General features: G+C 34.5%; 1 protein-coding gene across 1 annotated transcript in view; it reads left to right on the forward strand.

The window, feature by feature from the left end:
• The window catches only part of LOC129923958 (uncharacterized), a 40,481-nt gene extending 28,537 nt beyond the window's left edge, over nucleotides 1-11,944 (forward strand). Inside the window, exons 7-8 of the mRNA XM_056017326.1 lie at nucleotides 5,957-6,161; nucleotides 8,587-11,944. Coding sequence (XP_055873301.1) covers nucleotides 5,957-6,161; nucleotides 8,587-8,655 — 274 coding nt within the window. The 3' untranslated portion in view covers nucleotides 8,656-11,944. The remainder of the gene's footprint in view (nucleotides 1-5,956; nucleotides 6,162-8,586) is intronic.
• The last annotated feature ends 4,426 nt before the right edge of the window (nucleotides 11,945-16,370 follow it).

Below are 16,370 nucleotides of genomic sequence, written 5' to 3' on the forward strand. Positions count from 1 at the left end.
TCTTTCAGCCTTATCGCTTCCCCTACGCCTGACTCTTGAATCGGATTTTCCTTGAAGTTATACAGATGTGTGCAATATTTTATCTATTTTCTAAGCATATCTGCTTCTTCAATTAGAAGAGTTCCATCGTGGATTTCAATCCCTGTGGTTCGAGCTTGTCTTGTGTTGGTGCTTGATGTTTTCTTGCTATTGCCAACTTTCAAGGTAATATTAATTGTAGTGAACTGTTCTACTGTCTATTTTTCTTTTGTCGAATTCATTTTTATGCGTATTTCTTTGTTGGTTAAACTGTATTCTTCTGAAAGAAAAGGAATCAAATTTTTTTTTAGTTTTTCTTTTCTTGCATCACATAAATCAAGGTTGTTTTTGTGAACCGTGGCTTAATTTGGAATTCGCTTTTTCCCTAAGACCTCACAGGCCAACCCGTTTAATACTGTTCTGATAGTATCATAGAGTCAATGTCCTCGTGAACGAGGTTGAAAGCTGCAAACATTAATTTCCCTCCCACGGTGGCCTCAAACAATTCATCATTGTTTGGGTCTTTAAATTTTTCAATGTCGTATTTAATGCTTGGGTTCGTAGGATTGCGATTCTTCTTTAATTTCACCATGTCATGGCCACTGCTTATGTCAGCTAGAGATAAAGTTCTGGTTTTGGCTTTGTTGAAGCTTAATTTAATCGTTGATGGAAACAATAGATGTCAATCTGGCTTTGCGTTGTGTTATGTGGTGCGTGCCAAGAAATTTTTTTGAATGGTTTGTGAGGGAATAAGGTGAGTTTAAAGCTGCTGAAAGAATCTACAAGCTCCATAATTCGGTCGTCTAAAACACCCAGTAGTTCCTGCTCATCGCTCCAATGTATTCTCTCTATCCTGACATTCCTTGATGCCGTCGTCTATTACATTGTAGACGCTCTCTAATACCTCGAATTAAAAATCGGGCGTTGGGGCATACTCTTGGATAATTATTATTGAGAGGTCTATGCCCTACACGAATTTCTATTATCCTTCTTTTAACAGTTTATAATGTCAATGGCTTTCACTTAGTGAACTATAAAAACAACACCGTGTTGATGGTTCCTTTTGTCAACAGTGTACCAGAACTTGTAACCTTCTTCTGTTGTAGTTTATCACAGCCTATCCATCTGATATCTGAGAGGCCGAGAATGTCCCATTGATATCTTTGAAGATCTTGATTGACGTCCTTTAGTTTGGCCAGTAAATAGAGAGCTCGCACGTTCCATGCTCCAACATTTGTGTTCATGTTTATTAAGTTTATTGTTTTAAAGTGTCTCAGTAGCATACTCTGCTTTCGAATTCCTGCGACACCTCAATAACATTGGTCTGACTATACATTTTAATTAGGGGTGCACCGGATATTTATATATATATATATATATATATATATATATATATATATATATATATATATATATATATATATATATATATATATAATATATTTGGCCGGATCTTATACTGCCGGTTAGTAAAATATGATATTCGGCCGGCGCCGGAACTGAATACGTACATGTCTTGTGTGGCTGAGCATTTTGCAAAACTGTTAAATAACATACTTATATTCGAAATGATTGTTTTCCTTTTATGTATATACCGTATTACTTTAAACTCTGTTAATGATTGATGAATTAAAGCTCAACAATATTAATAAACAGATAGGCCTATCACGAACTAATCTGTGCAGCACGAGTCTACCAACTGTAAAGAGGTGTGGTATGGTCAATGTAAAATACGTAAATATATATTGAACTAGTCAATATTCATTGTTTTAGATTAATTCATTTGCGGTAAACGATATTTTATTAACCTATTTATAGCATGCACCTTTGATGACGGTCTATAATTGAGATCTAGGTTTAAATCTACAATTATATAGATTTAAGAGCATTAAGAAAAGCAAATAGAGAAGATAAAAAACTCATCCACATCCTCTTCAGATTTTAACAACCTGGTCAGATAGACAGCGGGCCTATACATGTAGTCCTATTGCAGTGTGTTTAGTTAATGTGTATAAGCATAGTGTTTAGTTGTCAGGCAAAAAAAGATAACACATTGGCATGGTCAGTCAAGCATGTAGATGAATTATACACGTACACTAGTTACAGAGGTCAGCATGACATAGTTAAGGAATATTACACGTTAACGAAAGGTCAAGACACAATTTTAAAATATGCCAGAAATCATTGCTATGAATGTAATGCGAATTTAAATTGTTAAGATTTATTTCTATTTAGATGAACACGCTTTCTCTTTGTAATAAACGATGCTGCATGTAATAGTTTTAAAAAAATATTCTTTTATTTGAAATATAGACGTTAATGTATTTTAGAACTTACATAGTTGAATCATGTCCACACTATGAATATTGGCGTGTTTTTATTGACAAAGAGATTTAGTTTGACGACATTCGACTGTCCCCTTTATTAAGTATTAAACTTCGACATCAGCGTCGACTACCCTTATACTGTTGACGTTTTTATTGCGTTATTTCGTTGTTTAAATGTTTGTCTTATCTGGAAAATACTTAGCGCGGAGGCACCTAACAAGATTAATAGAAATATAGGAACTTACTACGGTGTAGTTTTTATTATCCGATCAACTAATCGGCAGTTATATTTGACCGAAGCCGAATATCGCCGAGTAGTGAAAAATTGCCGAATATTTAGCCGAAGCCGACGCCGTAGCCACTATCCTGTGCACTTCTTATTTTAATCTATAGATTAGATACATAGATAGATAATTAGATAGACAGATAGATAGATAGACAGATTGATTGATCGATTGATTGATTGAAATAAATAATAAGTAGATATATAGTTATAAAGATGATTGATTGATTGGTTATTACAAAGATAGTGATTGGTTGATTGATATTCATATAGATAGATATATATTTTAATGAAAGATCGATCTATTGATTGAATGATTAACAAATTGATTTATTGATTAAAAAATGATATAAATGTTAATTATTGGATAAATAGATAGATAGATAGATAGATAGATAGATACATAAATAAATAGATAGATAGATAGATAGATAGATAGATAGATAGATAGATAGATAGATAGATAGATAGATAGATAGATAGATAGATACATACATACATACATACATACATACATACATACATACATACATACATACATACATACATACATACATACATACATACAAACATACATACATACATACATACATACATACATACATGCATGCATGCATGCATGCATACATACATACATACATACATACATACATACATACATACATACATACATACATACATACATACATACATACATACATACATACAGACATACATACATACATACATACATACATACATATACACATATCTATATACATACATACATACATGCATACATAGTTAAATAGACACATTTATTGAAAATAAGATTGATTGAGTGATTGATTGAGATAATTTAAAAGTAAAACATAAAACTGAGACACAGTGGCGTCTCTAGGGTGGTTGTCACCCGGTGCTCAGGGTGCCCCAGATTCCAAACAACAGTCTCCAAATATTTTCCAATCTCGTTACACAAATGTAAAATGATACCTGTAACAGGCATGTTCTGTTATCGTCGATAGTACCATCACTCCCACTTAACTGTTACATTTTACACCTCCACACGAGCTGATTTGCAAATGTTGGCAAGAAGGTGCTGTACCACAGGATCTGAGGGATGCAAACATCATTACCATGACAAGAACAAAGGTGACAGAAGCAACTGCTACAATTACAGAGGAATCTCCCTCCTAAGTACTGTAGGCAAAGTCTTTGCTCCAGTGATACTTCCCAGGCTTCAAAAACTTGCTGATCGAGTCTATCCAGAATCACAGTGCGGCTTTCGCTCAAGGAAATCCATAATTGACAGGGAAAGTGCGGAAACAAAGAATGGCTTTGTACATCGCATGCATCGACTTGACAAAGGCCTCTGATCTAGTCAGCAGAGAAGGCCTCTTTTAAATATTAGAGTTAATAGGCTGTCCACACAAGCTGCTAAATATTATTGTCTCTTTCCACCAAAATATGATGGGTACAGTACAGTTCAACGGCGCCTGCTCCGAAATTTTAAAATATAAACAGCGGAGTCAAACAAGGTTGTGTCCTGGCCCCAACCCTCATTGGTATACTCTTTTCAATGCTCATCCATCACGCATTGATAAATGCACCAAAGGCATATAACTGCATTCCAGATTTGACGGCGAAATTCTGAATATTGCTAGACTGAGGGCCAAAACTAGAACCAGAACAACCCTCATAAGAGATTTGCTCTTCGCGGACGACGCAGCGGTAGTGGCACAATCATAAGAGGAACTTCAGTTACTAATGTCCCACTTTTCTCAGGCCTTTAAAGAATAAGGCTTAACTATTAGCACGAAGAAAATACATATTATGGGACCACCAGCTCCAGCACAACCCTCCATCCTCAGACTAGACTCAGGTCAAGAGTTTGGGAAAACCAGAAGCTCATTACAGTGACCAATACGGAAGTTGACAAGGCATGCGTTATGAGTAAACTTCTGTATGGTAGTGAATCATGGACCACCTACGCAAAGCAAAAAAGAAAACTAAACTCATTCCATTTGGGATGTCATCGTAGGATCTTGAAAACCACATGAAAAGAAAAGTGTGCAATACTGAGATCCTTGCACGAACAGGTATTCCCAGCATCTTTACAGCCTTCAGACAACGCAACATCGCTGGCTTGGACATGTTCGCCGGATGGAGGATAAACGCATCCCGAAAGTTATCCTCTACGGACAACTCGAGACTGGCTCAAGAAAAACTGGTCACCCCCACTTCCGTTACATAGATATAATATAACGAGACATTAAATCAGTGAACCTTAATACTGACCGTTGGTAAGACATAGCTCTAGACCGCATCAGATGGAGAGAGACAGTGACCAAGGAAGCTATGGACAGTGAAAGAACATGTGCCTCAGCTCTGGAAGAAAAACGGACAATGCGAAAAATGGCCAGCTCCTCTGCCACTGAAACGAAAACCACCTTAACCTGCAATATTTATGGACGGGAGTGTCTCCCCAAAATAGGGCTCCGCAGCCACAAGAGGAAGTGTGCGAGATGAACCATAGTCGTTCTACGACTGAAGGAGGCCAATGATAGTACAATAGTACGTCAGTCGAGAGAAATTTATCAATTCTGACATAAGAAGGTAGAAGTCTTTTTAATAGTGCGTTGTTGAAGACGCGTTGAAAAGTCTTTTTTTTTTAATTGAATCGATCTTTTAGTTAATTGGAAAGGTTCTAGTTATGATATTTTTTTTAGTTTTTGCAATAATGCCTTTTTTACTTGATTAATAATAAAAGTATTAAAAATTGTAATGCAAATACAACCGACTTTGAAAGGTCTAAAACAGTGTACTAAATATGCCTCATAAATACAACTGAATTTTAGTCTTTAAACTAAAGACGACCTTTGAATCCCGATTTTCAACACTTAGCATTTTGGACATTTGCAGGCCTACCAAAAAATAAAATAAATTAAAATATATAGATCAAAATATGTTTGGGTTTCTAACTAATCACTCATTTTCGTCTAAGTTGTCTGGTTTTTCCAAAGTACAATTCTTTTCCACTATGGTGTCAGCCCCTTGATGGGTATCACTGGTATGGACCGCAACCCCCGAACCTGCCTAGAAACGCCACTGCTGAGACATACACATGTATATTTGTATCTTGATCCCTTTTTCAAGATAAGAAATTTCTACTTTTCCTAGCGTAGATCTAGTCAATTCATACTGACAAGGTGCTAAATCTAGACAATTTTAAATTGTATCTAGAAAACAAAATTAAAGTCGTTTAATTGAAGTCGCCCAAAAACATTTAAAAATAGTATGTCTGGATTTCTCACTTTACCGCTAATGTATAAAACACATATTTATCTAGGAGTCTTGGTTGCACTATAGTGGAAATGTTGACAGCAGCATGTCCATATGCTTATGAGAAGTACCTGCCATCAGTAGTTATTACCATTGGAAATGGGATACCTCCAGAAACTGGACGAAGTCTGTCAACTAGGATGAAGAATCTACTTCAGAACACGTTATGTGCTGATCCGTCTAAAAGAACCGAGGCGTCAGAAATCCTTAAAGTAAGTTCAAATAAAAAAAAGACATTTCGAGACATATGGTACACATGTGTATAAAATATACACATAAATTTAACTAACTAATAATCCATTATTATTTTAATCCTTTTAATGTCTGTTTGCCGATGCATCTCTAATTGCAGAAATACAACCTAATTATAATCCGTAAATATTCCCGATAAAAATACTTTTACATTTCTCCATAAGAAATTGACACATCCCGATTCACTAACACAACAAGAAAAACAATCCTCAGTCGAGAGATCATGTATTATCACTTACGTTCCTTATCACAGCAGCACACTTTATGGGTCATTTTACGACCTCCAGCATACACAAAACAAATCTCCCTACTTCGCATGTGAAAAAAAATGTTTAGTCGAGAGGGTAGAAAAAGGTTTACATTAATAGTAATGGTCTACTCAAAACTATAAAATGAAATGCTATGTAAGTTTTGCAAAATAAAAAAAATTACATTATGAACAATGATAAATAATGTTTATATTAGTACTACAAATTAGCATATTATTTTTTTTTTGCTTTCCACGTTTGGGAAAGTAATTGTGTAATGACACAAGACGCGTAGCAGTTGAGTTTAATCGGGTTTTTCCGTAGTGACGTAACGAGTAATTAGAAAGTAGGAACAGAAATTGAGTAGTAACGGACAAGAAAGCAGCACGACCCCAAGTTACAGACGACAAGGACTGTGCCCATTATTCTACATTAAAGTGTTGCTGTAGTTATTCAATTTATCTTCTTTGTTCACGCTGTTGGTTGAGTAACACGAACTCACAAACATCATTAACATCTATGCTTATCAACGCACAGACCATCAACAATTGTCTCCACATGCTTCTAAAGTTAGTATTCTCTCCAATCACCATATATATTTTTTTAAATTGAATTTATGTAGCGCACATTTTATGCTTATAGCATGCACAGGGCTCTCAATGGACCAGAGAGGTGGGTGGTATCTGGGAGAATGTTTCCATGACAACATTGCACGAGAAGAAATTCAAACACGAGTCCCCATATAAGACGATCAAGCAGTATCCAATAGATATTGGCCTCGGTGCCCAAAATATCTACAAAATAAATTCAATAAAACAAATAATTTAGCGACAAAGAAATTGACATAAAACATAAAGCAATTGTACAAATGATGTATGATATTATTGTTAATTAAATGAAGCACGGTGAAAATACCGACGATCTGAACTACTGACCAACGAAGTATGACCACTGGCCTCGCTTTCGTTTCATTTCTTTCCAAAAACACCTTTCTATATTTCTAACTTTTCTTGAACCATCTTACTTTTTTTTAATTCATCTATTTGTCTACATAAATATCAAGGTCTTTCGGGAAAATGTGATCATCTACAAATGCATAATGTGACCTATTAATCTGTTCATTCACACTGGAACTTGCTATTAGCCCACTTGACTAGACAACACGATATTACTACATGGTATTAGATAATTGAATGTTTAGGGGGTATGGTAGATAGGTAAAAATCTCGATTTCCGAACTGAGGGTGTCACAAAGCATTAAGTTGTATGGGATTAAATTTGAAAGTATATCAATGAATTATTTAATATGCATGTTACGATAGGGCGTATTTTTGTTTTGAATTAACGTCCATATGTTTAGTGAGATGAGATACGAAAATTGTCAGTGAGTCTATTTATTCATCTAGTGGCTCTTCTTATTCATGGCTATTCATGGTTGTCAGAAATAGTCGAACCGCTTATGTCTATACAATTTAGAGGTGAATCTCCAGGTGATCTACCAGGCTAACTGTGCGGGACACGCCATTTATGTAAAGGCCTCGTGAGGGACGCCGCCTGAACGTAACTTAATTGGCGTGTCCCGATCGGTTAGAAAGGTAGATCAAAGGAAAATGACGAAGACTCCTGTGGTACGGCATTCGGCCGCGTCTGTAGTTCGCGAGTCTGGAGTGTCCACCGGAAATAAACGCAAAACTAAACTTTGAGTTTAACCTCGAGTCTCACCCCCTGTCAGACAGAATGGCGTATGCGAGGTGTGCACCGTTCATTCAGGTCTGTAAGAGGGAGCTCTTGTTCGCTTTTACTGGCCTTAAGGTTACAAGTGCGATGCACAACCGTGCATGACAATTTCAAATGACGAATAATAATGTCGACGTGTAATTAAATTCATTAGTATGTCAACACTAACAACAGTAGAAAAACTTTCAGTCTGAATTTATATTTATTAATATAAAGTAGATAATTTATACTTATAGTTGCTTTTATAAGTATTTTGTTGTAAACTTATTCATAGTTTATATATTTGCAAACATTTAACAAAGTGAGTTTTAATAAATGCCTCGATAATATATTCATCCTTTTCTTACAATATTTAGAGTTTTGTTGACATTCTAGTCCTTTTTTTTATACATCGTTACAGATTTTACGCGATGTTGATGGTGATATCTACCTACCAGTTGATAGGATTCCCAGTACGTCTCAGGTGTAACTGAACAACTTTTTGAAACTGTATAACTTTTTTTCACGTTCTTCACTTGAGTTTTGTTTCTAGAAGTATCAGTCTACTTTTATTGCTGCAAATGCTCCAGGCCAATTTTTTTTTTCTTAAGATATGTCGTTTGGAGATAGAAGCTGTTTTATTTTTATATGGGAAATAATTCTAAATGAGCATACTTATATGCATGAATACCTCTTTTTGTTATGTGTTGTTTTTCTTAAAGTAAAAATCATTTTAATCGTTTGCACATTTTTAGGATACAAATACTTATATAATATTTAGCAAAATAACGAATTCTTTTATGCATGCAAATGTTATATATTTTGCTTTTAAATTTTATTAAAACAATTAAACACTAATTAATAAAATGCATTTTTGTACTTTTAAAGTTACAATAATTTTTAACCCAATGTATAACCCTATAGCCCTTGACCTGTTTGATTTGCCTGAGTCGTGTTTGTCAGTATGTCGCACACACATTAACCCTTTCAGTCCGCCACTAGGGTTATAACAGTTTTAACCTTCTTCATTTCTTTCGGTAGGACAGTGGGCTCAAATTTGAAAACCATTCTTGCCCCCACTTCAGAAAGTCCTCTAATTGAATGTCTAAATTTGTGCTTACATTGAATATTAAGACAATGCCATGTTTTCTTTCTAATGTTGCTGTTGTTATGTAATTTAGTAACTGTTTTGAATGTATTCCACACATTAGGCTTACATATTTATTTAGAACATTATCTCATAAGATGATGTCGAATGTCAAAACGCAGGGACTCCTAAAGAGGCCGACGCTCCCCCTCCCCAAATCCCTTGATAAGCCACTGATCCTTTCCAAACTAAACGTTTTCTTTATTTTCAATGCTACTAATAATCTGTTGAAACATGTGTCTATGTTTAGAATTAAGAAAATAGTAACAGAAAGTGTTTGCAGTGCAGTAGATCTGGTTAAAAAACGAGGCTGAAGTCCAGATGAGGAAATTCAGGTATTTCTCATCCTTAGCGCTGACTCCATCCATAACATTGTAAAGTATTGTCACTGCCAGCCTTGGAAGGTTGCAAAATATCTGTAGGCCTGTCAAAGATAAGACTAGTTTGATAAGTCTTCTTTCATGCATAGTCAGCTGAGATCCTTTCAGAGTAGGTGCCTCTAGATATGTTTTTGGTACTTTGCAATACGTTCGTACTTTTGATGACGCCTTTAGTGAGTAGGTCATCCACAAAGAGCATACAGTGAGTATCGCTTGCGATGACAGAAATAAAATCATGCCAGCGACAAGGTCTAGAATCTAGAAACTTCGTAGAAAATAGTCAGTCAACGTGGCCGTATAGTAAAATTGAGCAGCTGATGTTGCGTTGGGGTCTGCATCCTCTGCAATTATTCGTACCCGCTGCATTGGCTCTGTGATATAAACAGGCAACACCGCTGCTATGTGTATTAAATAGATACAGATAATCACAAACAGGCACCGAGATCTCGTAGAAAATTCTGTTACCGTAAAGACCACACAGATACATCTTTCCACTGGTATCATGGTTGTAATCCAGTAGGATATAAGGTATCCTGCGTAAGTAGACCACCCTAGATGGAGGTACGAAAGAGCACATAGGCCTTTTGAACTGGCAGGATAAAATCAATCATATAGATTAATGACATCGATAGTTGTAAGAGTGAGACGCTAAAGTCTTTTATTGATAAGACAAACAGACTGAGAGTCATAGTGTCTTTTAGTGAGAGCTTTACAAAAATGATCAAGTTGATAATATTTGTTAGAACCACGCAGGCCGAGAGAGTTCCATAGGCACAAATACTTACAGCAACTTGAAATATTTGAAATGTGTAGAGAGTGATTAGTGTATGACTAGACTTTTCAATAGTTGTGGTGTTATAAGTGTTATACAAACTAAGATCTGACATTGTTTATTGAACTTTCCGCTTATATGCTTGCTTGTGCTTATACCATGCGTTCAATTGATGTTGTCTTACATTTTTAGACATATATTCAATTGTATTTGAGAACTATAATAGATTTTTTAAAATACGAATAAAATTTACAATTTTGTTTTATATAACACTGTATTTTTCTGTTGTTCACTGCCTTATGTAACATGAAATGCTTGTATTTAAAATTAACAATATCAATACGAAAATGTAATATAAAAAATTCTTCTAATCAAATTTTAAAAAAAAATGTTTTTTTAAATACTTTTTAAATCTTTTTTTTTAATTAACACGATTGAAAAAAGTTAAACTGTCATGACTCATTTTTGATGTACATAATTAAATCACCTATCAATTAAACTCCAATGTAACGTGTTTGGCAATGCTAAATGATACTTTAGTTTCTGTTTAACTTCAAAGTCAGATTGTGGCTAGGAACGTTTTTCGGCAAACATAAGTTATCATTACAATTTTACTTATTAACAAACATAACAAGATGTCATCTGTCAGAAGGTATGATAAACTAGTGGAATGACTGAGAAACCTCTATAAACCTGGATTTTTTTAAACATAATATTGAAAGCAATGTTACAACATCTACATTGAAAGTATACATTGATTTGACAAATGACAAAGAAAAATGTATTTTACTTGAACTGTGTATTCTTTATCGCGAGAAGACAGAAAATATCGTTTTCAAACAAATTAAGAAGGAGCAACTAAAGTGTTTACGTGATTATGGACTGTTTTTTTTTTTATTAAAGCTCATATGATAAACATTCTTTTGTATCTCAAACTTTGTAAATTTAAAGTTACATACTTTTTAATACAGACTTATGCCTACTTTTCTATTAATTTCCTGTAATGTTTATGCTTTATAGTTATATTTTTACAAAGTACATTACATTCATTCCACATACACAAGTCGCTGTACTCATGTACGTTTATATATTTATAGAACTCCTTATTCAATTTCAAAGATATATTTATGACAGGGCGATAACTTCCGCTCAAGTTGTGTAACGCAATGTTGTTGTTTTTCTCTTTCATTTGTTTAAAAAAAACTTCAACCATATTTAAGTTCGAGGCGACTACAGAATTATTTTTTACTGTGTGACCAAAAAGCAAGCGAATGTTTTTCCAAACCTATACCCAGATATGCAAACTTCAAGGAAAATCTATTGAGCAGTTTTCGAAATTTAAAAATAGTTTCCAGTCATCTTTTCCTAAAGTTGTTCCATCCATTAAAGAAAAGATTGCAAGCTACTAGATATAGTAGGAATTGAATAAATAATGGCATTGAATACATTCCTTTGATTTCAAAATAAATTTCACTCATTATTTCTTGTCGTTTTTTATTCTAAATTCGATAAATCTTATAAACAAATGTCAAAGTAGCGATAGTGAACGATCATTGATGTCAATTAGATTTTAAAATTACTGAATGCTACAAAAACGAAAATTAAAAAACGAAAATTTGCACATAGCAAGTATAGCGAATCAGGTTTCATGTAACCTTTTTATATATGCTTATTCTAACTACGAAGATTTCATGCTTTCAGACTGAGAGTTAAAATGAATATTTGTCAATCCTGATGACATTTTTAAACCACAATGGGGCATAGATCAATTAGAAACATTCGGGATGTTGGAAGAAATCGTTTTTAGAAACAACGTTTTTTTTATATAATGTAAAACATTTAGTAAGAACGACCTTATGGATCTTAATCAATATGTTTATTGTGTTGTAGTCTCCTATGTTATGTCTGGCAAATGTGTCAATCTTAAGATTAAAATATTCCTCTAAAATCCCTAGTGTCTAAAGACTTGAAATGAATGGGCACTTTACCATTCAAATATCTTATAGGACGCCTGTTTCTGTAATGATAAGAAACTCATTTTTGCAGATTATTACATTGTCATGAGCCAAGTGGTCCGAGTGCCATTAGGCTTTTCTTCTTAGCTTATGAGTTTCCGATAAGGTCGTAAGTAAAAGTGGTGTATTTTTTATGAAAAGACCTCTTTCATAATTGATTTAAAAAATTAGATTTTTCGCTTTTAGAAAAGAAAAAGTAGCCGTGGTATCAGAACTTTAAATATACTAAAATATTATCTTTTCTAGTTTACGAGATCTCAACGGGACTGACGGACACATGGACAGACATTTCACACAAAACTAATAACGTCTTTTCCCCTTGCTCATTGTTCACCCATGATAACAAGCTGGACGTCTTGCAAATTGACGTCCTTCGACAAAGAATTGTTGCGTCACTGTCAACAGTGTCATTATCACAGTAAGTGACATGGCTATAAAGTCAATCTCGCAGTAATTGTTTATGTCGTGGTTAACGTCACATTACATCATGAACCAGACTGCCTTTGGTATTCCATGGAGTAAACAACTCCGATTGACGGACTTGGACTTTGCTGATGATGTTGCACTACTCGGGGCTACAAATAAATGCATTCAAGAAATGACGGAGAGCCTAGACAGAGAGGCACCCAAAATTGGCCTCCGCATAAACTTGGATAAGACTAAAATTATGCGAGTGGGATATAAGGCAAAGGGTTGCCCTCATCAGACTTGGCGAGTCAAAGCTTGAAGAACTAGACAAGTTCACATACATCATAACAAATAGGAAAGGCAGGGAGCACTTTCCAAAGGCTGCAGCCTATTTGGACAAGCCCAGCCATTGGACTCGAGACAAAAACACACCTTCTCAACACAATCGTCATTCCAACTGCTACATATACATGTGAGACATGTAAGTCATCTGTCTAAATTGAGAAAAGACTAAATGTGGCTCAACAAAAATGGCTGAGACGGATTTTGGGAGTCAGTTACACAGATCGGGTCTCAAACAAGGAAATCCTATGCCGAAACGGGAGTCGAACATTTAGTGAGGTTGTGACAGAACGTCGCATGAGGTTTGCGGGACATGTTCTACGTCAAAATGAATTACGCACATCAAGACTTGAGATAACATGGAAGCCAATACATTGCCAATGACAGATCTTTATGGAGACAGCTTGCCGCCCAATGCGCAGAACGGCGCTATAGGACCTAAGTCTAAGTAAGTAACGTCACATTATTTGTTACTATCACATGAAGTGTTACTTTGATATAGAGTGTCCCTGACTTTTTAGTTCTAATAAAAAAACATTTTTTTTACAGTTAACGCTAGCTCTCTATTTTCACAAATACTTTACAGGTAGTGTACTTTGAAGAAATGTTTCCTAAAAATGAAAATTCCGTTTATTTTATTGTTATGGACCAGATCTATCATATTGGGAAGATATTGTGATGATCACACTTGCCAGGGATTATATTATCAAACTTGACAATTCAATGAAATGAAGAAAGAAACATCTCTCTGTATTTTCTTCAAATTTCTTTAATAACTTCTTCAACTTTCACATCAAATTAACTTCTTAATTCAATAACAACTTGACACTTCATAAATAAAACTTAAAGATACATAAAACTTCACTTAGTATAACTTCAACTTCAACTACTAAAGCTTTACTTAATGGACCCGCTAATATCACAAAACTTATTACTAATCAAGAACTGAGCGAGGACCATCGCTCTACAAAAACTACTACTATGCGAGGACCCCGTCTAACTGACTTTTCCTTAATTTATACCTTTCTTAATCGTACATTCCAGAATCATGGAAACTTCTCCTCTAATTATTTAAGTAACTTTGACCTTCTAGAAGCTGACGTGTGCTATTTTTTTCTTAACCCCTTTCTTTGATTGGATACCTAAAATTAACTTGTTTACGCTGGACACTTGCACTGGTTTGAACTCGAGCTTCTAGAAACTGGTCGAAATAGGTCACAGACTCGATTCGTGACAGATATAAGCAAGCTGACAAAACCTGGTCTATGAGTCAATAAACTCCTGACAAAATAAATGTAGAGCTGATATGCGGACATCATGTAGCCAAAAAACTTCTCCCCTTACATTCAATCGCTTTCTCATCAATATTATTATTATTATCAATATTATTACTATTATCAATTAAATTAGTTTTGAAACCCAGAATTTGGAGAAAGTCAAACACCTAGTAAGTATGGTAAGTAAGTATCTTCTTTTTTGAAGTAACGTCTGTATTATATAAGATAAGATAAGATATGGTAAATGTATGGTAAATGTATTTGTATACGACCTTTTAATATATTTATTCTAAATATGCACAGTGCACCAGACATAACGATAGTTGCAATGAAAAAGGTTTAACCCTTTTGAAATTTACTTCAAAATGAGATACCACATAAAAGGACACTTTCTGGGTAATTTAGAGACTTAATTTTATTTGAGAAAGATCTCGAAATTCTTCGTCAAGTTGTTTATTTTGTTGTTATTGTTGTCTATTATAACATATGACAAATGTATCAATCTTAATAAATCTTCAAACATTCTCAGTGTGTAAAGACTTAAAACAAAGATTAAATACAAGAGATGACCAGGAAATAAATTTGAACATTGTTATAAGAAGTGCTTCAAAACACGATTCTAAATAGTGGCTCAGTTTCTGACTTTTTATTTAAAACAAAAGTAAATTTCAGCAATCTGAGTGTTTGTGTTTAAGAGGGTGAACAAGTAAAAGAATGAACTGGTAAGCGGGTGTACTGGTAAACAATGTTGTCATGGAATTGGTTAGACAAGGTAATGTTCACGGATGTTAAAGTGTAGACCCAGTACAAGTTACTAACATAAAATAAAGATAGACCATGTAAATGTATATCATGAATGAGATTATAGAACCTAGAGTCCTAGATGCATCTGACATTGGCTGTAGATGCTAGAGTTCTAGATGCATCTTAAGTCGGGTCTTAGATCCTAGAGTCCTAGATGAATCTGAAATTGGCTATAGATCCTAGAGTCCGAAATGCATCTGAAGTCAGGTTCGGGTATAGATCCTAGAGTCCTAAATGCAATAAATTCGCTAATATTATTTTATTGACTATAGGCTATGGAACCTTCAATTGTATAAGTACTTGAATATCACAGTGGCTACTTTGACTAAAGGAAGTTAATGTCTCTATCATTACGTTCTTGTTCCGTGTTGAAAAGAACGCAATATCGTACAGTATGTTAATGTACATGACAGAGCGACAACTCTATTGTTTCCATAGGCGTTTTAATAGAAAAGTTTCGAATGGGAAAATGATGACAATTAAAATATAATATGAGGACATTGTGTCGTGAAGTTTTACAAATGTGATATATTTTTATCTCAGCCAATGAATCCTGATATGGAGAGTTGAGAATTGATTTCGTGTAAGGTTATCAGATCATGGCATACAAGAATAAGTAGCATGCAAATTGTATGTATAGAATCGAGCTAGCTTTAAATGTTTAATGTGGAAATGAATATTTCGATACAAAACTTTGAGTATTCGATTTGGCTTAATTACTGCATTAAAGTTAACACGAGTGGATAAATGTATAACAATACAATTTTTTTTATATAATATAATCCACCTACTCTGTTAGGTATACTTTTTTAGTGTCATTTTTTTCAGTGGATCTCAAACTAAAAGGGTGAGCTAAAAGACGTATTGCTGAAAATGATGGACGTTACTAGTACACGTTTGAGAATCTCTGCTATTAAAGCTAGTAATTCTATCTGTAGTAATGTTAGTCCAACCATTTCCCGCCCACACACCAACCCTCCGTGAAGTTCTGACATGAAAAGAAGTATTGTAATAAACCAGTTCCAGCGTGATTTCAAACAAAAAAATTTCAGGAATGTAA

The sequence above is a fragment of the Biomphalaria glabrata genome, chromosome 18 (genome assembly GCF_947242115.1).
Source record: "Biomphalaria glabrata chromosome 18, xgBioGlab47.1, whole genome shotgun sequence".
Classification (NCBI taxonomy): Eukaryota; Metazoa; Mollusca; class Gastropoda; family Planorbidae; genus Biomphalaria; species Biomphalaria glabrata.